General features: G+C 33.6%; 1 protein-coding gene across 1 annotated transcript; it reads right to left on the bottom strand.

The window, feature by feature from the left end:
• Positions 1–16,701: 16,701 nt before the first annotated feature.
• LOC108216552 (transcription repressor OFP15) lies at positions 16,702–18,063 on the bottom strand. Its single transcript, XM_017389346.2, has one exon. The coding sequence runs from the start codon at positions 17,792–17,794 to the stop codon at positions 16,865–16,867; it is 930 nt and encodes a 309-aa protein (XP_017244835.1). The 5' UTR covers positions 17,795–18,063; the 3' UTR covers positions 16,702–16,864.
• Between the last annotated feature and the right edge of the window lie 7,324 nt (positions 18,064–25,387).

Consider the following 25,387-nt stretch of genomic DNA (forward strand, 5'->3'; position numbering starts at 1 on the left):
GAAGAAACGAAAAATAATCTTAGAACAATCACATGCCTGGAATTAAGCTTGTCAGACTGTATCGGTACAATGAAGCATATTACGGGATCTGCAAATTTCGTTTTATTTTTATGGATCCCAAGATTTCATCCTTCTATCCCCCTTCTCATTTCCTGTCAGTTTCCTCCTCTCTTGTCTGTATTATTCACACTCAACATATCTCATATGTGTACAGTATACATTCATCCTGCTATTATCTCTACTAATTAATCAACTCATCATTAATTATTCCATAAACTAAAAGCCTAAACTCTAAAACTAGCACTAAATTTTACAGCAACTTGAGGAGTATTCATTGGGGCCGTTTGGGTTAGCTTAAAAGAAGTGACTTCTTGCTTATAATAAAGAAGTGGAGTAGAAGTGAGAAGTAAATAAGTTAATAAAGTGTTTGGAAAAGAAACAGAAGCTGTGAGAGATAAGTTAGCATTCTCGGCTTTTTAAAAGTGTTTCTACTTCTTTGCACAAACGGGTCAAGAGAAGCAGAAGCCAGAAGTAGCTTCTGCTTCTCTCGGCCAAACAGGCCCATTAATTACACTCATAAATTTCCACAAGAGACCAAGGATTACATTCATAAACAATTAAGCTAGGCTACATGAGATGAAAGTCAAAGTAAATAGCATCTCATACAATAAAGGCATATTAATGTGCATCATGAATTGAGGCACTGCCCTCACATACATACATGATACACTCATTACTCATCACTTGCCCACATTAGCCTGTCATGTTTCACTCCATAAAAACCACCGTCACCTTAGCAACACCTCACACGCTCACAACCCTCTCAATATAATACTCTCCCACAATCTTTCTCTCGCTTCCCACCATTTTCTCTTCCTCTCTCTCTTTATAAATCTCTCTCTCTCTCTCTCTCTCGAGCAACAATGTCACACAGGAAGAAGCTAACGGTGAGAAATGTGACCGTGAACCTGGGCTGTGGAAGCTGCAGCAGGACATCAAGGCTCTTATCCAACATCTTCAACCCTAAGCCCAAGCCCATCCACAAACCTCTCCCATCTTTCCGACAGGCCCACAACCCATCCTACTCCTCCACCAGCTCATGGCAAACAGCCGACACCTCCACGTACTATTCCGACAGCACTGACTCCGACATTCGCAGCCTGCGAGCCGTCCAAGGTTTCGGAAAAATCGGCGGAGAAAGCCTCGCTGTCGAAAAGGACTCCGAAGATCCTTACCTTGATTTCCGACAGTCAATGCTCCAGATGATTCTAGAAAACGAGATTTATTCCAAGAACGATCTCAAAGAGCTCCTCAACTGTTTTCTCCAGCTCAACTCGCCGTATCATCACGGTATCATCGTCCGTGCCTTCACCGAGATTTGGAACGGGGTCTACACGGGTCGGGCCGGGTCATCCACCAACATGCATGGAGTTTACAAGTCACGTGACTATTAGCTGCTGCACGTGACGCAATCATTTCCTTTGGTTTAGTGTCTAGGTTTCTGTGCAAGTGTGACTAAAGCAGTCTTTTTTTACTACATTTGCGAGCTTTTTAACTTATGTAACAGTAGGAAAGTAGGAGTTGCGAGTGTAGACTGTAGAAAACCATGAGTAGGTGCAAAAGTATTAATCCAAAATAAATATTTATTTGTTTAATCAACAAATAAATTTATTTTGGAAAATACTGATCTGACGCTCTATTTATGTATAATTAGGAGTAGCAGGGCAGGTCGCAAATGTGATAAGAAAAGTGTGCTTCTGGTGACTTAATAATCTGTCTTATGTATAATCAATGTGTTGGTACTTAACCCGTGATTAGTTAATGCAAGTTCAGCAGCTTTCCATTCATTGCTCTTCTTCTGTTTGGTTTTATTACTATGGTCTATGGTAATGCCTGCTAAAATTAACTACGGTTGATATCTAAGAACAATATACCAGACAAAATTTGCAAGATTACAAATGTACTTGTTCAAAAAGAAATTTACACCAGACAAAGTTTGCATGTGAATTTATAAGTGTACTTGTTTAAAGAGAAAAATATTTCAGACAAATATAAATTTTGTTTGGATTTTATATGCATATAACTTGTGGCTTATAACCGGCTAAAAGTTATCCGAAATACTAAAAAACCAAAGAGGCTGTTATAACTTATATTCACCGGTAAAACATTAATATTATTATCCAACACCTAAAAATTACGATTATATCATACAGGAGTACTGTATATTTGAAAGAAAAAACATATTTTTCTCTCTGGAACATGGAAATTTGATCAAATTTTTTTGCTGTATCTGTAAATAAGTTTGCCAGTAGCTTGAAGCATTTCTAGAAGGATGTTTTATGCAAGCGTAAATAATCAAAAAATTGATCTATTCGAATGTGTTTGCCCAGAGTTTAGACAACATTTCTTATTAATACTATTCTCTGTCTCATTACCTTTTTACACATAATTTTAAGGTGTTATAAAAATCACATCTAAAAATAATTATTTTTTATAAAATTTATATTAAATAAAAATTTAAAATATTTAATATAAAAACTAATTTTTTTTTTATTAAATGTAGATGTTGTTTTTTACACCTCATACTTGTCAAAAAGTCAATACATTGTCCAATTGGAGGACTCTCCTGGGCTATTTGACTTCAACCTTAGCTGAGTTTAAAATTATAAATTATACTTTAGTGTAATTTAATATGATTAGTGGAGAGTTGAAAATATTTGTTTTAATATTTTTAATTTGTTAATAATTTATAGGTTTTTAAAAAGTATAATAAAAAAAAGTTGATATGGATAACTTGTTAGTTATGAGTAGTTTTTTAAAAAATAAATTAAAAATTAAGTTATTAAAAAAAATACATTCAAACTAATTTCTAATTTTAAGCTAATTTCTGACTTGTTTATGATTTAAGTCAGTTTCTAACTCATTTCAAAAATATACATCTTTCAATGTAAAATGAGTGTCATGACTTAAAGCCTACACAAACAAACTTTTTAGTCACAATTTTATTTGCAGATTTTTAAACCATTATTAATTATTAATACTATATATATTTGAGTATATAAAGGTGGTGTAACTTGTAAGAAGTTTAAAATAATAATTTTTGTTTCATGACTCCTATTTTTTTTTCATAAACACTTTAATACTTATGAGTTTTAACGTGATTCTGACTTCTCTTTACTTATTTTAAGTAAAAAGACATTTATTTTACATTCAACTAAACCGAAAAAAAAAAACAAAGAAATGCTGAGGATAGATAGAAACAGGAGTAAAGAAAGACAGTGCGGTTGATGACAAAATCAATATTTTTGTGACTGATTGCTGACTCTTGCCGTAGTAGCAGCAGCAGTGACAGCAGCATGTACGTTTATGAATAGCCTACTCACACCAGATATAATTACTGGATCTCCTGCAGTCTACCATTATATGTATGAATTTCATCATTTCGTTTTGCTTGCTACCCGTTTCTTTAGCCGGCCATTCACTTATTACCACCCCCTCCTCATCCTCATCTCATCTTGTACTTTATTTTACTTGTGATTCGCATGTGATACTATCAACTGAGACTACTCTTTCCCATATTGCTATTCACTATTCCCTCCACCATTCGATTATCTTGTACGTATTCAAATATTACTATTTACTATTTACTGTTCTCAATCAATCCGCCCTCGATCATCTTGTTCGACACGTCTAGATAAAGATAAAATTTATCCAACAAACAGAAAAAATAATTTTGACTTGAAATTTAAAAATATGAATTGTTGTTTTCGGTTAAAACAAACATTTTGGAAGTAAAAAACAATTTTAACTTTACTCGCGGTCTTCCAGCTTTTTGAGTCGCCCATTTACTTGTACGTCAAACATAAGAGAAGATAATGACAAAGAAAAATCTGTATGGGAGCAGTATTATGATTGCAGTGAATTTGCACGGACAACCTGAGTCCCTCTATAAAAAATTAACTACTGTTATGTAAAAATATATGTAGAAAGAAAGTTGAGAGAGCTAGACAAGAGAAAAGAAGTAGACATAATTGTATTATTCATCTCATCACATTGCAAGCTCAACAAGTGGCTTTTATAGGTCCTTGGTAGATAAGTTACAAGACAAGTGAAAAGTCAAAAGTCACATACATTATTGATAGGTCAATCCAAGAGCCAAAAGTCATCCACCTTTATATTTCATAACACTCCCCCTTGGATGACTTGTATCAACGTCATGCCTCGTTAAAACCTTACTAGGAAAAACCCAGTGGGAAAAACCCTAGTGAAGGAAAAAGAGTACATGAGTTGTACAAAATAAAAACATATCGTTTATGTCTCCCCCTCGTCACGATATAACTATAAAAATCAGTAAATATGTCGAAGTATGCTCATCCCGTGTACTAATTTCTCGAAATGAGTGGTAGGAAGTGCCTTTGTGAAGAAATCTGTTGGATTCCTTTAATCATCATTCCTTGCATGTGATGCTGCCTGCAACAATTAAATTCATAGCAAAAGAAAATATCCACTATAATTTATTCAACTTTTGATCCCCTATTTCTTTACGCCTGCAAAATTAGCTTAAAACTTTATTGGAATATGTTAGTGGAGATCGAATAAAATCACTTTGTAAGTTCAGGATTAACACGCTCTTAAAGCGAGCGATCCCTTAACAATGAACACTAACCGAAAGCGGAGACTTACTTTAAATAATTATGTCAAACCATGTATGATAAAACATGTCATAGTTTAGTTAGATACGGTACCTCAGGACTGAGAATTTCTTTCAAGCGTTCAGAAAAGTCAGTGTACCATCGTGTATTTATAATCCTTCTGGGATTCCCATATGACAACATATCATTCATCTAAGAGTAATTCTTCTTTCAATATATACACCAAAAAACACTTTATCACATAATATAACATCAGGTGCAACTCAATTCAATGTTAACTAGAAACACATTCTAGTTTCCATCTGCTCTGGCCAGAGACTTTATGAGTTGTCACCTATAGATATACAATGATAACACGTATTTGTCCAGAATCCTTTTTCCATTTGAGAGGGTATAGTTCTCGAGAGTTTATTATACTGCTTCTGGCAGTTAAGATCCTTCTAGGATGATTATTGTCAAGTGGGTCATATAAAACTTAAATTGAACATTCACATATTGCGGGATTATTTCGCAATCAAATAATCATTTCCACCACAAATCCTATTACTCTTCATAACCAACACAAGGTTATCATACAATTATTTGAGCTTTACATATCTATAATTTCATTTTATTTTCGCACAAATAATCATACATATCCCACTGACTTAATACCTTTGGGTGTGTGAACTGCAGTTTCAAAAATTTCTCTCTACTTTTTTTAGAGATAATGATTCATAGGGCGCACCACTTTCACAACTTCTGGTGTGAGAGGACTACTGGTCCAAATAATTTTTCTTTGTAATTGCCTCAATTATATCATTTATTCTTTGGCCAATGTTATCAATATTTTCTAACAAATTCTGCTTCATGATCCTCATTGTTATCAATAACCTCAAGTTCTATAAATATCATCGACGTCGATTCGATTTATGGTTCCACTTCATTCTGGACAAGGCATAATATATCGAAATCTCAATAGTTTTCATTACTTTTATTTTCTCTAATTTGTCATGTCTATAATCTCTTCTGGAGATCCTTCAATGCCATGTCTATAATCTCTTCCGGAGATCATTCAAAAATTATTGATTTCTCAATCTAGCCATCATCAATTATTGCTCCTTTTCAACCTTTTTTTTGTATAAGATATGGAACCAACTTGCCTATCACGCTTCAGGCGTTCTTTAGACATAGTAGTATCTTGAGGTTGTCCTTCTGCGACATTTAAATCATAGGAGCATATGTAGCCGGTGGCCATGACATATATTTTCTGGTCATCAAAATGAATTATCTTATGAACTTCTGGTTCATATTCTTTGTTTTGAGGATCAAGATGAGGCAATGATAACTCATTCTCATATTTCTACTTTCACCGGCTATTTATTTTCTCCCCCTGATTTTGGGAAAACAAACTCATTATATCAAGTCACAACAAATACATATTGATGATTCCAAATGCACTCATATGTAATATATATCCAATTGAGGAATCGATCTTACTAATGTGGTGGAAAATCTGTGATGACCAAAAAATTTATTTAAATGGGGAGAGATTATGAAAATTTTGTTTATATGATGATGTGAATCGATAAATATGTGATACAAAATAATCACTAATTTGAGATAATACTCATTATGAGATGCACCAGCATTATAAACATATATTTTAAATAATGAATCTCGCATACGTCAGGCTACGAGTTGATAATACTTTTGTATACAACCATATATTTCACAAAATATCTCACTGTTCAACAATATGATATTTTCATCTCATGCCATAACTTCATTAATTTATTCTCAAAGATGATAAATCACAATTATATCTTTGCTGGTGATCAATTTTCCTTTATAAGCAAATAATATATGTACAACTGAGAAGAAGAATCTACAGGTTCTTCAACAAAAGTGCATATAAAATTACTATTCGCATCTTTAACAAATTAAGGTGGCTTAGCTAGTCAGGCCAAACTGTAAACTTATAAGTAAACTTCTGGTTTACTTCAAAATCAATTTCAATTATGCTTATTATAAATTAGTGGAGAATCTTTATCCAAAATACTTTTAGTGTCATGAATTAGACTCACTATTTAAAGGCCTTAATATCTCAATGCGATAAATTATATAAATTTTATTCTTCAATTTTCTTGGGAGAGAATAATTGCATCAATACTTTACATGCTCTTCTGGAGTAAAATGTACTTCTGAGAGTAGATAAAAATATACATGCTCTTCGAGAGCCTTATGCATGCTCTTCCGGAGCTTTATACTTTCTCTTCCCGAATCTTATATTTAGAAAAACTATAATGAGGCATCCTATATAATCCTCCCCTTTGGATGACTCATTTTAGATATGAAATATTGATACTAGTCATCTTTATATCAATCAAGAGAAATATTCCTTATACACATAATAAGAATATGACTTAGAGAATTTGTAATGTCATGACCATTGCTACTATCATGGTTGATATCCTTTGATTTTCTAATACTGTCACATAATGGTACGATATCTTTTGTTGCAATTCATAATCATTTCATCAATAATTTAAATTTAGTAAACCACATTTAGTCACGATATCAACTCATGCATTTAACACCCCAAATATTTCATCAATTGCATAATATTGTATCTGCGGGACATAATATAATATTTATTTAATCAAAATCTATTATATCCAAATATTATACTATTCTTTATATAGAACCATCCTTCAGGGATATTATATCATCTAGGATAAACTCATGATTTGAATATTATTCTACTATATCACTCTTCTGGAATGTAATCAAGTGTTTAAACACACAACATTGATTTTATAGACCTCGCTCAATATTATATTTATGAAAAATATGATCAATATCCATTAGAAATTTCACAAAAATTAAACACAACGTCAATGTGTGATGATAAAAGAATTTTATTATATAGAGACAACTTCTAGTTGTTATTACGTGCAACTTCTGGGTGTAATTATATACAATCAATCTATTAAAAACAACATCAAATAGGTGTTGTCGATAATACCAACATCATGTAGCTCAAGTGAGATAAAAAAAAAAAAATCACTTTTACAAATGTTAAGTTTTAAATCAATTTTAAATTTAAAGACATGGAGTGATATTAACATTCTATCAACATCAAGAATATCACATAGAGATCACATAATATCACTTATTTGAAGCATGAATATGTAATATATTTAATATGTGAGCAAGACATAATGTGTGCCCATAAGCCATCTCTTCCAAACCATAATATATAAAGTTTTGACTATCTCAAAATTTGGGATGTCCTCTAAGAAGAAAGATTAAATATGGACAAGTAAGGATCCGTGTATCATATATTAATCCGAGATACATAGACAAAGACTAGAGGTAAGGTCATACATAATGTACATAGATAAGAATGATATAGAATTTTTATCTCTCTCATACAAAAATTAGCCAAGTCATTAATAAAGCTTACTATCAATTTAAACTCATATGAAATAGATAATGACTTGAGAAAAATCAATTTTAGGATAAAGTGGAGCACATATGACTCATGACCTTTTAAAGATTAAGACGACTTACTATATATTAATCATGTACAATTTATGGATTATTAATAAATTATGATTTCTTTTTTATGGATTCATAATAAATTGATCACATGTACACAAATATAAATTTTTCATATATCCTATTTGTCAAATTAAAAATAATGTAGTGTACGAGAAAGAGAACGCAAGTGAAAATCATCACATGAATTCTACACATATTTTGAGAGTGACATAATATATAAATCTATAGTAATCCACCGAAGGTAATCATCAAAATTATATATAATGATCACTGAAAATATAATATGGCAGAAAAAATAGCAACATGATTTTCATTAGTAAAAAAAAACAAGTATCTCACACATATTCAGATTCCAAGAGAGCCGAGAACAGAGATCCAAAATATTTTATCCAATTCCAAAAGGGTCCAAAATAGTTTATTGAAATCCAAAGAATTGTTCAAATCCAAAAGAGTCAAAATAATTTACTCAAATCCAAAAATATCCAAATAATGTGTTTAAATCCATAAGAGACTAAAGCATATCCATATCAATCTATACTAACTCCAAAAACTATAAACATCCACATCCAAAATCGATTATTTCAAAAGCTATTCCAAAAGCAAACTTAAAAACATGTAAACATCTAAAATGATTCAATTTATGTATACTTGGATGAATTCACAACTTACATGTATCATATCAAGAATACTAACTAGTTTAAGTTATAGAAAATTAAGGGACTATTCCAAAAATATCCAAAACTTCTCAATTTTAATGTACAACTAATTTAGTATAATTTTAGGAGAATATCAAAACTAGCATCACTCAAACATATAAATTTAGTATAGTACCATAAAATGAAAAGAATGGTGAAGGGAGGCTTACCTTAAAATCTTATGATTTGATGATCAATTCATTTGAGTTCAAGATTCCTTACTTCAAGAATGTCGTCTTTGAAAGACCACAAATTCGGAAGAACAACAAACTTCTCGTAGCAAGAACAATCTTCATCGATCCTCTTAAAATATCAAGTACAAGAATTTGTGAACAAAGCAGGAGAGTAGTCTTACAAACAAAATAGAAGAGGGAGCCGTACAACATATAACAAAATGAAAAAGCATATCGTGCTGATAACGTGTTATGTAAAAATATATGTAGAAAGAAAGTTGAGAGAGCTAGACAAGAGAAAAGAAGTAGACATAATTGTATTATTCATCTCATCACATTGCAAGCTCAACAAGTGGGTTTTATAGGTCCTTGGTAGATAAGTTACAAGACAAGTGAAAAGTCAAAAGTCACATACATTATTGATAGGTCAATCCAAGAGCCAAAAGTCATCCACCTTTATATTTCATAACAACTACGATATTGATAGAGTCGTCAAATCACTGATATGGGAGCTTAAATGAGATGTACTCGCAGCGAGGCTATCAAAATGTGTTCAGATTGCATTTTAAGAAAAATTACATAATATTGAAGTCACGGGAACAAGCTAAAAAAAATTGATTTCTTATTTAAAATAAAAAAGTAGATTAAAAGTGAGAAGTAAGTAAGTTAATAAAGTGTTTAGAAAAAAATAAAAAATTGAGAAAAAAATTAGCATTCTTAACTTCTTAAAATGCTTCTACTTATTCATACAAACGGGTCAAGGAAAACTTCCGCTTCTTTTAAACAAACGGACACACTATATATTTTTGGATAAAACATTAATACTTAATAAAATGTGTTATTATTTCAAATTATTATATTTATTTTATTATTTATGTAATTTAAAAAATCACAGTTTATTTTTCAAACAAACTATCTAATCAAATTAAATAAAACCATAAACCCTCTGCTTCGCTTTTCCTTGTCCTCTATTAAAATCCACATCTTATTCAATTATAATAAGTATCATACATGTTCACAACTTTTTGATTTTTTTTAAACAAAATTAACATATTTAGTATATAATTTATCATATTAATTTAATATGGACGAGAAAACCGAAATGGAATGGTATGTTAATGATCTCTTCCATATTCCATGTTAACGAAGAGCCCCATTGTTTTTGTGATAGATCGGAACTTTTTGTAAATTGTTGGGAAAACTGAAACGGAAGAGTACGTTTTTTTAAGGGAAGAAAAGTATGTTAATTTATCATATATTCTGACTTATAAGAGGTCACTAGATTCTATATTCATACTCCCTCTGTCCCTCTCATTTCTTTACAGTTACTATTTTGGGATGTCCCTCTCATTTCTTTACATTACTATAAATAGTAAGTTTTTCTCATCATTACACCCACTATCTCCCCCTACTATCTCATATTTAACAATAAAAACTACTATTACACCCACTACTTTCTTCCACTATCTCAAATCTATTATTAAATATTGGTAGGTCCCACCACTTTACCCACTTTTCATCTAACTTTACTCATTTTTTATACATTGTCTTGGTCTCCGTGTCCCTCTCCAATGTAAACAATTGAGGGGGACGGAGGGAGTATGAGTCAAAATGTCTACATATAAAGAACAACATGGTCTATGAGATAGATTGGAATAATTTGCAATATGGATGAATGTGTTTTTGCGAGTAAATTAGTTTTTATCGTAAAATAATATCTCATAATTGAAAGAGGTTCAAAAATAAATTCCTGTTATTTCTCATAATTTCTCATAATATGGATTGCATTACTTGCTTAACAAACTGTGGAAGTAAACCCCTCGTCCAGTGAAAACTAAAAACCTTTTTGGTGTTGCGTGGACCGGCTTGAGATGGGCCTAAAATTTACGGATTACATATGTACAGGCCACTTCCAAACGGTTAAATATGTGCTATTGTGCAACATGTGACAACTACTGAAATTATAAAAATCTTGTTGAAATCTATATACTCCACAGAAGCTTTCTTTGATAAATTTCATCCAGTTTCTCTTGATCTTTAACGAACCGTACACAAAACTTGAATTGTCGAAAACATATAAATACAGAATGCATTAAAAGATTTAACAACTTTGGTCTGGGTTGAAGAAATTATTATGTCCAACGGCTAAGGACCAAAGGTTTGAAACTCAGACTCCATCTGCGTTCTCATTAACTGCACTGCTATGCAGTAAAATAAATTTGAAATAAGTCATGATAATTACTCCTCCATTTGACAGGCCATTTCAATGCGAACATTTATTTTATATATAGCCTACACACACACCCTCGAATCTATTGCATTCGCTGCGCACTGCTACCTTCAATGTCTATTAAAATTTGATATGCATAGTTCGATGCCCTGTTAATTCAATAGATTAATACTACTGGTATTATTTAATCATGTAGTGTAGAAACATTTGCATTCATCTGGCCTTATCAATCGTTAAGTTTTCATGTAAAAGAACATGTTTAGGGTTAGCTGAAAACTAATAGTACTACCTGGTTATGGAAATCTGGTTTTGTAACATTTTTCTGTTGAAATTAGCCATTTTTCTCGTAGCGTCGTGAATATTTATAACACGAATTATTCTTAACTGATGAATGTGACCCAGTTATGTATGTCAACGTTCTAAAATGACATCCCGTATTACATCTTAAAAAGGATGCAAAGTAATATACAAATGTTGGCATATACTTGGACTTATAAATGCGATGAATTGATAACTCACGCCTCACGGTATATGAGTATTTACTATTTAGTAGTATTGACTATTGAGATAGTTATAAATAATGAGTGAGCAGGTGGACAGTACATTATTTTGTCTCATTTCATAATCTCACGATTCTATGTACTGGATCTAAGTAGAGTCATTTTGTAATTTGAAAAGAATGGAAGCTCCTCAATTTACTCTCTAACAAAACCCTAGCTATATAATCACTGATTTTAGACAATTAGGTAATAATACAAAACGTAATGTAACCTTATTATTTCATCATATAATCATATAATTCCCTGGTTAATTTCTACCGAACTAATTAAATTGATTCACAGTTACTCTCTGGGGGAAGTAGTACTAGAATAGCTTACAAACCTTACAATAATGCTACTTCAAAAAAAAAAAAAAAAAAACTACACATGTACTATAAAATTAATTCAAGATCAGTAATTTCGAATTCTAGTTGGTATAGTATTAACTAGTAGCAGTCCAGCAGGTGGAGAAATAGACCTATCTGTTCACTGGAGATGTTTACAGTATAATGGTGTTGGCTCTTGGAAGGCAAATTACAACTATTAGGGCTATTGGTTAACACACCAACCGGAATGGAGTCCTGTTTTGTGGAGTATTGAATTTCCAGAAAACAATTTTCTTGGAAATGAAAATTTCATTTATTATGAATTCAGTTTGGACAATGACCATCGACTTTATAAATCTATGAAGCATGTTGGTTACCACAACTTTTGACAATTTCAACCTGCAGATCATAGACCTATAGTCCTATAGAGCTGGTTGGTTTGTTTGTTCGCCTATGGAAATCGCAACTTCTATCGGTTCTCAAAATGAGCACTATTTTTTTTGGCAGTACTGACTACTAATTGGAATCCAAATTAAAACTTAATTTTTAAAATGAATTGGGTACTTGAGGGGTGTATTGGATTGGGATTTTAAAGCATTTTTTTGCATTCATGAAATCCGAGGGTATTCGATTGAGATTGTTTGAAATCCATTAAAATCCTGAGGTATTCAATTGGGATTTTGAACTATGCTACATAATCTAGTGGTATTCAATTGGGATTTTAAATTATGCTTTAAAATCCGATGGTATTCAATTGGGATTGTTTAAAATCCATTAAAATCTGATGGTATTCAAATGCTGATGGATTTTTTTTCATTTCATAAAATGATGGATTTTGTGACATTCTTCATTGTATTTTAAGTTTTTTGAAATCCCACCAAATTCGATGGGATTTTGAAGCATTGTACCTAAATCCTATCAACTCTGCGACATTTCATCAAGAATCCGCAAAAAATCAAAATCCCATACAATCCATTAAAATCCATAGACTAAAAACAATGCATTAAAATCTCAATTGAATACATAGTATAATATTAGCGCAATCAGCTTGAGATTTTGAAATCATCATAAGAAACGCCGCAAAGTATTCTGTGCCCACGTAATTAGGGATTGATTACACATAACTTTATACTGAAGACTGGAGTAGTTACAAATAAACTGTGTGCAAGACATTTCTTTAGCATTATCTCAGCACTGCTGAATGGGAGTTTGTGTTGATATATAGACTCATATTTTATAGTATATGGGCGCAAGGATTGGAAGGTTCGCAGCTCAGACGAGAATCTTTAATCATCACGTAAGAAATTTTAATTGCCTAGAGGAGTTCAAAGTAAATAAATGTTTAAGTTGTTTAATAGTACAGTAGTAATGTGATTGATAATTTAAGTTGTATAAAGAAATTACAGAAATTGATGAGTAGCACAAAGAGTGGAGCATTTTACGCCGGGTTGTCTTCACGAAACTGCTGCTGTGAGGTTGCATTGTTGGCTTGTTGGCTGTTGCCCAATCGCTCTGGTTGTTACTTAAATTATTGTTATTTACTACTAGTAAAAGATGTTCTGGTGCATTATGGACATGGCACACCTAGTGCTATTTGTTATTTTCAGGACTTTTAGAACACTGCATGTATGTTAGGTATTTTCTCGAAAGATTTTATAAGACGGATGTGATGGAACTCATTGACGAAGTACTTGTTGAACAGTATATTCGGCTGAATATATGAATAAAATTTGCGATTCAGCGAAGACTTGGTCATTACGTGTTTACCTCTCCCAAAATTAATTAAAATCATTTGTTGAGGTGTAGGATAATATTGCATCACGGGTTAGCTCAAAAGTGTTGACAAATTGATATATATTAGTTATTACTTGTATTTATAAAGAACATAACTAATGTGAGATGTTACAAACACCTACTTCTATAGATTTGATGTTCTTGTTACGAAACTTGGCAATGTTTCTGCACTTGCCGACGGGTAGGTATGATACAATTCATAACATCCCAAGTCTGCTAACAAATTGATATATATTAGTTATTTACTTGTCTCCATAAAAGCTCCAAATAATTTTTATCTAACCGATAAGATGTTATATGCAAACTTAACAAAATATCAAAGTTTCAAGTGTAGTACACTCACACACATGTTGATACATGTTAGATGTCGAGATAGAATCCGAAATTCCAGATATAGCAAAGTAGTACAGCTTTGCCAGCCAAATCTCTCCAACAACCAAACATGCTTGCCTGAGTTTTGATGGTGATCATCTATCATATCTCAAAACACATAATTTCCATCTCATCTTATAATTTCTCTTGGACACGAGATAGAAGAGAGATCGGATATAACCCAGTAGTAGTAGTAGTTTGGTCCTTACTCTTGGACCACCAACCGAATCCATTTCCAATTAGATGTGACATTCTCACTGGAACCATAAGAATAAATTCAGCTTTCTTGTTTCTTCCTCCAGATTTTAGTTTCCTTTTTCTCTAGTTTTATTCGTCATAGATTATTCACAACCATCTTTTTTGCCACTGACGACTGTACAAACTGCCCTACAACATATACAATACAAAGTTGCGACATTTCCCTTTTCTTTTTCATCATGACACGGTCAATAATGTCGTTAAGATTTAAGCTTTTTCCATGTAACAGATAGTAAAAAGGCTAATTTTTCAGGTGGTGTTTGTTTCTTGCTAACCGAATATAACCTTAAACCAAATTTAGTCTCGACATAAGCTGCGTACAGCTCGTGTTGCAGTGCACAAATTTGATAGTAACATAATTATGCTCGTCATCTCAATTTCCGAGTTTATGATAATGTTTGCAGGTTCAGAATATATGAACATGTGTGTAGAGGACCACTCCATGCAAACTGTTCGGCCCACAACAATGCAGGGTTGCTATCAAATGATTATGAATCCAAATTTACGAAGCAACGGCCGAGATGATCCTATTTGGTTATGTGATGTGGGTGGGGCTTGTTCTCGGGGGTAGGGCTGTAATTCGAGTCGGGCGGCTCGCGAGCTCGCCCGGCTCGAACTCGTTTAAGTGGGCTCGGCTCGGCTCGACTCGTTAAACGAGCCGAGTTCGGGTAAAGGTTTCGGCTCGTTTAATTAAACGAGCCGGCTCGACTCGACTCGTGAAATTAAACGAGCCGAGTTCGGGTAGAGGTTTGGGCTCGATTAAGTGTAAAATTATACGAGCTGGCTCGCTCGGCTCGTTAAAACCGGCTCGTTTAGCTAAACGAGCCGGCTCGACTCGACTCGTGAAATTAACCGAGTCGAGTTCGGGCAAAGATTTAGGCTCGATTAGTTAATCGAGCCGGCTCGGCTCGGCTCGATTAAAGTTGGCTCGAATTAGGCTCGGCTCGAAACTCGCCCGGCTCGGCTCGAATTACAGCCCTACTCGGGGGTGATCTATCGGTTCATCGTATATCCCAAGTGGCGAGTGAGTTGGAGAAATTTATGTGCAACTGTGACGTACGTAGCTTGTGTCCCGGACTCCCAGCTAATAGGTGATGTAAAATTCGTGTAGTGTGCGTACGCGGGGGTGCACCAGGGTCCAAGGGTCGCCGTCTCCCGCAGGCCGAAGTGGATGGTGTTCGTCATTTTTATGGGATCGCTGTTGTTAGGATATTTTTGGAAACATAAATTTCGCATCGGTGACAGATTTTATATGATATGAATTGCGGTATTATGTCAAGTTTTGAAACTCGATACTAGCATATGAATGTCACAGACATGAATCGATTAATATGTGAATTTGAAGATCTTATCTGGATCGTATCTATTCCCTCTCTTTCAGTTTTCTTATCCTCATCTCCTTATTTCTTGATTTCTTGTCCTAAAAATGTATCCACGTTGAATTTATTCACATTAAATTAATACGATGAAATTTATATGATATTTAATTATTTTCTTAAAAAAATACAAATATTTGATAATATACAATTTATTTATTATGATTAAATAAAAGATGTATATAGAAGAATAAGAAAAACGGTACTATCATCTAAAATAATTTATTGATATTCAAACACGCCAGGTAGTTTCGGTTAAAATGTTACATGTAATGAACTCGTTCGTACGAGAACACATTCGTCGATATATCTCTCGAGACTTTCGTGTTACCTTCTATACTGAATTCTATTCAATTTGTGTTTATTTAACAATACTAGAAAACCTCAAACGAAGTAAGACCAATTGATATATTATTACAACTCGATAAGAAATGCCGTTGAAGCAAGCTCTTCCCCACCCACAAAGTAAACAATAATAAATACATATACCAAAACTTCATGTTTCGGCTTTACCTGACATTATAACACTTCTATCTCTCTAGCAAGAACACAGTTTAGTTTCAACTTTCAAGACCCTCCTCCTCAGATATTTGCAGTTATGCATATAGAGTGAAATGTGAGGCAAGAATGCTACATTTAGCTGCATAATTAATAACCAAGAATATATAGAACAGCAGTCCACATCTCTACCCACACACATCCACAATACGCGACAATGTAGGTTCATCAATATCATCAAGTGTCGCTAAAAGATAACTAGTATTTATATATATACTTCCGATATCCAAATACAATGACATTAATCGATAATTTAAATCAATATTTGAGGTGGGAAAATATCATACCATATTGCTAGCTAATAGACTTCACTAATTCTAATTATCATTACAGAATGTCGTTTAATTATGTCGAACCACGATGATCAAGAGCCGCGTCCTTTTCTTCTTCTTCCTCTTCCTCCTCTTCTTCCTCGAATAAAGTCAATAAACAAGGAGCCGTGGAATAATTAGAAGAGAACGAGAGAGCCGAAACAGGAGACTGAGTAATAACAGTGGCGGATGAAGAAGAGGAGTTGTTATGATCATAATCAGTACTACTCGAAGACGATGAAGTCGGCGAAGAAAACGAAGAAGAAGCCGAAGAGTACTCGAGAGAGACCATCAAGTCAACGAATGCTCCAACTATATAGCCATGGTTGCTTTTCCCGTTGACTTGTAAATACCATTTCAAGAGTTGATGAAGAGACTCCCAATCATCCTTCACATTGAAGCCATTGGCTTCCACCATCTCCTCCATCGATTTCTTGAAATCGTCGTACGGATCTCTCGAATCCATCTCCATCAACAATACTTTATCACTCGAACAATATTTATATCTCTCGTTACTTGTGGCACAATCAATTCTATTAGTAGCACTACTCGTAACATCACCACTCTTGTTGTCATTACTCTTTGTAAGCTGATGCTGATCCGAAACTATGCAACTAGTTGTTTCTCCTGCGTGATTATCGAAGAACAGCCTCTCGGACGAGGTTTTCGCGCCCCGAATTACACTCTCTATGGTCTGATCCGCACCCTCGGCTAAATATTCCTCCTCTTCCAGCACTACGGTAGTTGACAAAATGCTAGAAGATTGTTCACACACCGATGATGAGGTGAGGAACCTGGAGTCATTAGCAACAAAGACGGAGTTCATGATCTTTTCGGCTCGAAAAGAGAGTGTCTTGGGGCTACCGCAATTAGGCCAAGGCCACGAAGAAGCCGAAGAAGAAGAAGATAGTATTTGTTCAGTGGGCTTGAATAGGAATGGAATGAGCTTCATTTTCCTCCCCATTGAAGTGAGCAGATGGGAGGTTAGGAATGATAAATGATGGTATTTGAATGATGAAAGTAACAAGTGGTGTGAGTTTGTGAAAAAGTGGGTGTTTTTATGGTGGGCATTAATGGAAGGAGTCAGATGGGTTTGTGAAATTCATTTAATGTGGTTTAGTATCAAGAGCATGGAGGAGGAGGGACTAGGGAGAGCTGGAAAATGGTGAGAGAAGTTAAGTTGGATGAAGAAGATATACTAGTATTAGAATTCAAAGTTTGGTGGGGTTGGGTTTTCTTTATTTTATACAGTTTGTATATGTGTATTTAATATTTGGCCTATGTATAGTTCGTTGATATTAATGCTGTCAATCTGTCCAGAAGTTTTGAATTTGTAATTTTCAGTATGAATTTTAACATGCACATCAGCACATGTGTTATCCGGATAATATTTGGATTGCTTCGTAATCAACCATATTATACCAAAAAGAGATGGCAGCTGTATTTTAGAAGCATCACACTTCACTCAAATGTTAATAACTTTTAAGCATTTTAGAAAAATAATTAAATTTGAATCCTAAAAACATATGTTAACATCATATGTTTTAACAGGAAAAAAGTGTGGTACACCTTAATTTTAAGTTATATATATATATATATAATAAATGATACGTATGGTATTATAGAACGAAAGTTACTTATTTATAAAAAATTTCGCGCCCAACTTTTTTCCCACTCGAAATATGTTATCGTCAGTAGTATGTTATGGATTAACCGTCAAAATAATATACTCACTCGTCAACTGAATATCTTTGCAATTAAATTAAATAAATGAGGATAACTAACTCTGCAGTAGTGCTATGTTGCAATTTTATCAAAATTTTAAAGTGATAAAAAGATATACAAATAAATAAATCGAACATTATTTTTAGCGCCAGTTTTGCTGAAATCTCGCCTGGATATGAGTATATAATTTCTGCTGCATAACCATTTGAAAAATGCAGGAGAGAGATATCGTTTAGGCCAAGTAAGATTTAGCAGGGACCAGCCCATTGATACTGTTTCACTGTTTCGTTTAGTCTATAAATTAAACTAATAGGATTACAAGAGTTATGATGTAAATTACTATAGCAGTTATTTGGTTGCGCCGTGTAGTATTTAAGTTTTGCTTGCACTGGCAGCTTTAGAAATAAATGACAACCAGCAGAAACCAACACTGAGGTTTAAATTCTCTATTTCAAATTTGTATATCTTTTTGTCCGGCCTAGGAGAGTAGATTATTAATGTCGAGCATCCGAAGACCGAATCCATTTACGTTTTCTATCTATATACTTCAGTTGTTGTTTCAAATCGCCGAAAGTGCTGAACAAGAGTACGATGATGAACAAAACAATGTGACAACTAAACAAATCACTGAAGAGGCAACAAAAATATGCACATTCAAATCAGTTGCAGTCAGAATTATCTATTCTTTAAAAAAAAAAAAAAAATACGGTTCTATAAGAAGCTTTAGTTGCATATATGTACCCATACTTCAAAAATTTGATGATTTGGCCGATTAATCATCTCATTAATTGTTATTAGTTACTCAGTTGATTTGATTTTTTAAATTAGACGATAGCTCTGTTGATTAATTATGATTTCATACCTTGAGTTTAGAAGATTACATTTACTTCACACTCATGATGCGTATGCTAATAAATAAATAAATAATGGAATGTAGTCCTAGCTATATTTTTATCTTTGAGATAGGAGTATTTATACTTAAAAAGTCAATTATGCATACGCATAATACGATTAAAATACGTGAGATAATGTAATTACTAATTATATATGCCGCTCCCTAGATGATACTTCTGGAGAGGCGTTGGCTTTTCATTATTTGAGTTCGACCATATCTTAATGATTTGCGATTTAGTGAATAAGTTAAATGAGTTTAGTCAAATTGCAGGCAGGTTCCTCATGTCCTAATAAAAAAATGAGAATCTTTCTCCGTATCACTAGTACAATTAATCTAGAAAATACAGAAAAGCACAGCACATGATCTTAATGTGCATGTATGATTTCTGCACCGGTTCCTCTTGCCCACTTAAATATTCAACTACTATCTTACCATGCCGCAGCTTCAAATTTAAAATTCGATATCCCTCGTAATCTCTTATCTGCGTCCTAAAGGCAAGTTGATCGTCGATATGGACCAACCGACCAAGCATGTTTGCCTAGGCTCTTCTGACTTTCAAGGGTTTTAACCTAAGCAGATTGAGTTTTAACCTAAGGTTTTACTTTTAACCCCAGCATGTTTTTTTGATCGATGAACGACGCTTGATCTTTCTAGAATCACTCGTATATAAATTTGAATAACCTGTAGTAGATACAAATTACAAGAGTTTCATATATCAACTTTAACTAGATCTTGTAATTTTTAGAGTACCAGGCTTGCATTTTCCAGAATCATCGTAGTAAAATAACTTGCAGCGAATCAAAAGGTTTCGAAATTAGATGTTTGATCAAACATCGGGAATTTGAACTATTACCGAATTGAAATTACTATCGGGCACTGCTCATGAAGACTACTTGACCACATGAATCATCTAATACTGATATTTGATAGTTAGCGGATGAAGATAATGGTTTGAATCAGGAAAATGGTAGTCTAAAAAAATTAATATAGGTTTTTAATTGATGGATTAATATGATCTATTTAAAGTATAAAAAATTAAACAAACAATTATGTATCAAGTAGATTCATCAAAAATGAATAATTTAAAATATTTTATTAAACAACTAACTCATTTCACTAACAAATAACGGATAACCGCTAATTATCAAAATTCATCCCAAGTCTTCTAGAACCGAGCATTTGAAATCAAGAACACGCATAGCATTTAAATTTTCACTATTTATCTTTATCAAAACTATGTTGTCAATATCAAAATTCAAACCATAGCATATTGTAGCAGTTTACAAAATTAAAATAAGTCAAATAGGATCAAATGTTGTTATCAGGACAACATCGTTAAGTTCTCTCTAAGACGGCCCAATAATTTGGTAGTGTGGGGCCACAAGGAAGATGTTTATAAAACTACACACCAAATTAATTTTACATGCCCGCCCACATTATTATCGCAGAACAACCTAGTCTGAGACCCAGAGCACCCACTTCAGATTCGATCAACTTGGGCCACCAATCAAACATGCAGATGTTATCAGCCCAGTAAACAAAAGTGGCCATAACAATGAGGCCCTATGATCCACTTATATGTGGTTCAGATCCCACAGTAATCTTTAAATTTTAAAGTACGCAAATAATATTCACACTCGGCCCATGTGTGTACTCTTTAGTTTCCTACTCATCCATTACAACGCACGCCCTATTAACAATCCGCAAGATAAATAGGCCCAAGATTTTAAAAGGCCAATTTTCTCACTCTCACCCTCCTACAAAGCAGGTGCACCGTGAGAAATCATTCGGAGACGATGTCAATTCAGCTGGAGCTCCTCCATTGAACTGTCATTTTCATTTTCGATATGTGGGAAGTCATATGGAGACATTTTCGATACGTGGGAAGTCATTCGGAGACAACGTCAATTCAGCTGGAGCTCTTCCACTAAACTGTCATTTTCATTTTTGATATGTGTTTTCTAGCATATATTCATGAACACTCACTAACAATTATTTTTTTAATTAGATGACATATTTTTATTAACTCTAATCTTATTAATAATAATGTGCCTATAACAAAATTTTCATCAATCAAAATTTTCTATCTGATAAAAAATAGTTGATATGTGTTAGAGCATCTCCAACGGCGTTGGCTATAATCGTTGACTAATTGCTGAATCCGTAAGATATTGTGCTTCGATAGTATTGGCTATATTGGTTGGCTATAATTTAAAAATAGTATGTTATTAATATTTAGATTGTTGTAAATAGAATATATCAGTTTAATATGGTAACAAATGATGGGCAATTTTCCTACAGATTTCTTACAGACCTGTAGAGGTTCGACAAATTTAGCCATCCATAGGAGGTTGCCTATAATCATAGACAACAAGTGGGCGTGGTTGGAGTGTACTTTTTTGATAATGTTGGTTATAATTTTTAATTATGGTATGCCAACTAACATTTTAGCTAAGGGTACTCTATGGTCGGAGATGCTCTTAGTGCGCACACACTCTAGAACTGTCTAGTCTACATGAAAGAAAAACTGACACCAAAGCCTCCTGTAATGCGGTAGTTGACATAAATAGAGCTACTCCTATTTTTGCTGAAAAATTAAAAGCAAGACTGCAGGTGCAACTCTGCAAGTTATTGCCACTATCCACAAGAATTCAATAAACACCAGAATTCAAGGCACTGCAAATAAGCTCACACTCTAGCCATTAGGGGTGTACACGGTTCGGTAAAACCGACCAAACCAACCCGAACCGATCACTTTTCGACCGAACCAACCCGAATTTTTTTAACCCGATATGTATTTGGTTTAAAAAAATATAAACCCGACTTAATTGGATTGGTTACGGGTTTGAATATTTTTAGGCCGAACCAAACCAACCCGAATAAAAAATAAAATATTTTAAATATTATATATATATGCATAGCCCAACATCCCGAATATATTTTAAATATATCATGTTGTCTAAATTAGTGATTAGTGTTACAAATATATGATTATTGTTCACAAAATGGTATATCTTCTGCAATGTTTCCGAAGGTAAAGTTTCTTAACCTACCTCAGAAAATTTATTATAAAATATTTAAGTTACATGTTTCAGTTTTACCGAGTGGTCTGATGTGATTATACTGGTATGCACAGGGAAGTAAAAAGTTGAGCATCAGTTTATAATATTTATTAACTCAACCAAACCAATCCAAACCGAACCAAACCGAAGTACTACAAATTGGTTTGGGTTACAAATATATACGGTCCGGGTTGGGTTGAAATTTTGAAAACCCGACTTAATTGGGTTGGGTCAATAAATTCCATCAACCCGAACCGTGTACACCCCTACTAGCCATCTTTAGCTAGCAGTGAAGGATTCCTTTATGAGCTATTTGCGAAATATATAACTTTTCCTTGAAGAAGGTAAGAAATTGTATTTATCCAAAAGAGAAGACATTACTAAAAATAATAAGGGGGTGGGAGGTGGAAGACGTTGGATTTCAGCAAGACAGTGAAAATGCACAACTACAGTTGTTCCTGTGATCATTAACCAAACTAAAGTGTGACCATGATAAGTTACAACTGGTTTGAAAGCAAAGGGTGATCGAAGATAGGACGGCATAATTCAAGAAAATGCATCTGCATTAATATACACATTGATACCATGGGCGTCCATGACAATATGACATCCAAGGTGAATGCAAAACCAAAAAACAAAAACGATTTCTTAATTAGTGGCTGCTCATTCAAGAAAACAAGACAAACTTACCTGGACTCATACCCAAATAACAGTAGTCAGCAATGGATGTACGAAAAATAATAAGCGACTTCAGAAGCTGTAATGATCACCATTCAGACCAGAAGTTACTGTATATCAATTTGAGTTTCAACTTCTAAGCAATGCAACTCATAAGTAGTAGTGCAAGGGTTACTTAAAGTTGTCTAGGATTTTTCTGAAATGACCAGAATTTCCAAGTAAAACAACAAACATATCTTCTTCAAGAAACTAAATTAGATCTCAATTTGATGACCAACCTTGTCAGGCAAGAGGCACCAAACCAAGGCGTTAACATATTCTCTTGTATTAGAGAATTAACAGAAAATTTATATATTACAGTTACCCAAAAGAAACTGACCATAGGTGGTTTAAATAACTGCACATACTCCCATAGTCCATAGCCCCAACACAAATCTCATCCACAGAACATATTACTTGGAACTAGTAGCTACCAAAGTTTGTCTTCCCTGTCAGATAGCAAGTATTATCCTTACACAAAGAATAAATGAGATGATACTTTTCGTAGTTGCCATTTGCCAAGACTTGAAACCTAAACCTTTAGAGTTGATAGAACACAAATTAGTTATTAGTATGTTGCTATTGGGGCTCAAACACTTGTCCAAAATGAACCTTTAGATCCCCTTACTTATTAGTTGTTATACATGGATATAATCGAAACAAAACTTAATTCAATCACAAGACCAAAAATTGACTCGAATGTAAATACACTGCTAGGACAGTAACTGAAAGTTATACATGCTGAGAAATATGTCCTTATAGTAGGATATAAATTGCTTACTCCCAAACAAAATGTAGTTATGTTATTTTACTTGATGTTAACTAGACTAGTAATCATTGACGATCTTTAGGGGACTGATGAACAAACAATCTAGGGAGTATAAGTCCAAGATAGTACCTCCATATCAGCACCTTTTACATCATTTCTGCGTTAAGACAGCTCCATTTGCCCAATAAACCGACAAACTGCTTTACCTCGAAGGGGATTACAAACTCAATTACATATATCCTTCGTGCCATTAAAACATGTAAACCTTGTCAAAATAAGCATCCCCCTGCAATCACAAGTCTTTTAGGCAAGTCAGCTAAGGGTTTAGCCCAGAAGAAATCTGATTATACCATCTAAGGTATATATAATTTACTACTTGTTTGTTGGTATATAAGTAAGCCCTAAAGATGTTAACAAATTATCTTGCTGGAAAGTAGAAACCAGAGGTACTAACACATATTCCCTAGTTTATTCAGGTTGATACAAGAAAATGAACTGGGTATGTAGTCCAAACATTTAGCATCCCACATATACCTAGTCCATGTTGCCATATAGGGAGTAGCAATTTGAGATATCCAAACACAAAATTGTGCATAACAATATATTATATATTTGTAACATCACAAAAGTGGAGTCATCAATAGATCATGTTTAAACTTCAAATGATGATTTGATGTACACAATATGCCTTCTTAGATAGCAAATAGTATATAATGTTTAGATTTACTTGAACACAAAAACTGTTTATCAAGGAATACAAAATTGGCAAGGGCTCAAGGCAGGGGCACCTGGAGCACACATAATTGAGGGACATGGAAGATAGTGAAGAATTGAAAAGTAATAGAATTATTGAAAAAAACTTGCAGTGATCGCACAAGTAAAATCAATTCATGAGCGGGACTTCGCAAAAGAAGTTCAACTACCAGAACTGCATTCAAAATGTGTGATGCTCACAGGATAGAAATTAGAATACAATCACTTCTTGCGTTAAAAGATCTAGAAATATATATCACATAAATTTAAGATTTTAACTTGAAAAAACAATAATCTTGACATGTATGCAACATACTGAAATCAATCAAATTCAAGTCAATACTGAAAACCAAACAGGCTTACTACTTACTAGTTGAGGCTGAATAACAATAATCAAAAAGATTTGACACGTAAATAAGGCCGACTTGTGGTGGGTTGTTGGGTCCGGTATACATTCAGTTATGGGCTCAGATGTTATAAATGGCCAAATACTCTTTAACTAATCGATGTGGGATGTTACAGAAGGCGCGAAGAGAAGAAAAAAGTAATACCTCAAAAACTGCCAAGAAGTCTCTGTAGTCCAGAGGTTTGCCTGCAGCACCTTAGATTGATTACTTTCATGTTTCCTTCTTCCCG

The sequence above is a fragment of the Daucus carota genome, chromosome 4 (assembly GCF_001625215.2).
Source record: "Daucus carota subsp. sativus chromosome 4, DH1 v3.0, whole genome shotgun sequence".
In the NCBI taxonomy this organism is placed as follows: domain Eukaryota; kingdom Viridiplantae; phylum Streptophyta; class Magnoliopsida; order Apiales; family Apiaceae; genus Daucus; species Daucus carota.

Bases quoted from the DNA above. Each gene is read 5' to 3' on its own strand.
- LOC108216552 (XM_017389346.2), bottom strand. From the start codon at position 17,794: ATGGGGAGGAAAATGAAGCTCATTCCATTCCTATTCAAGCCCACTGAA.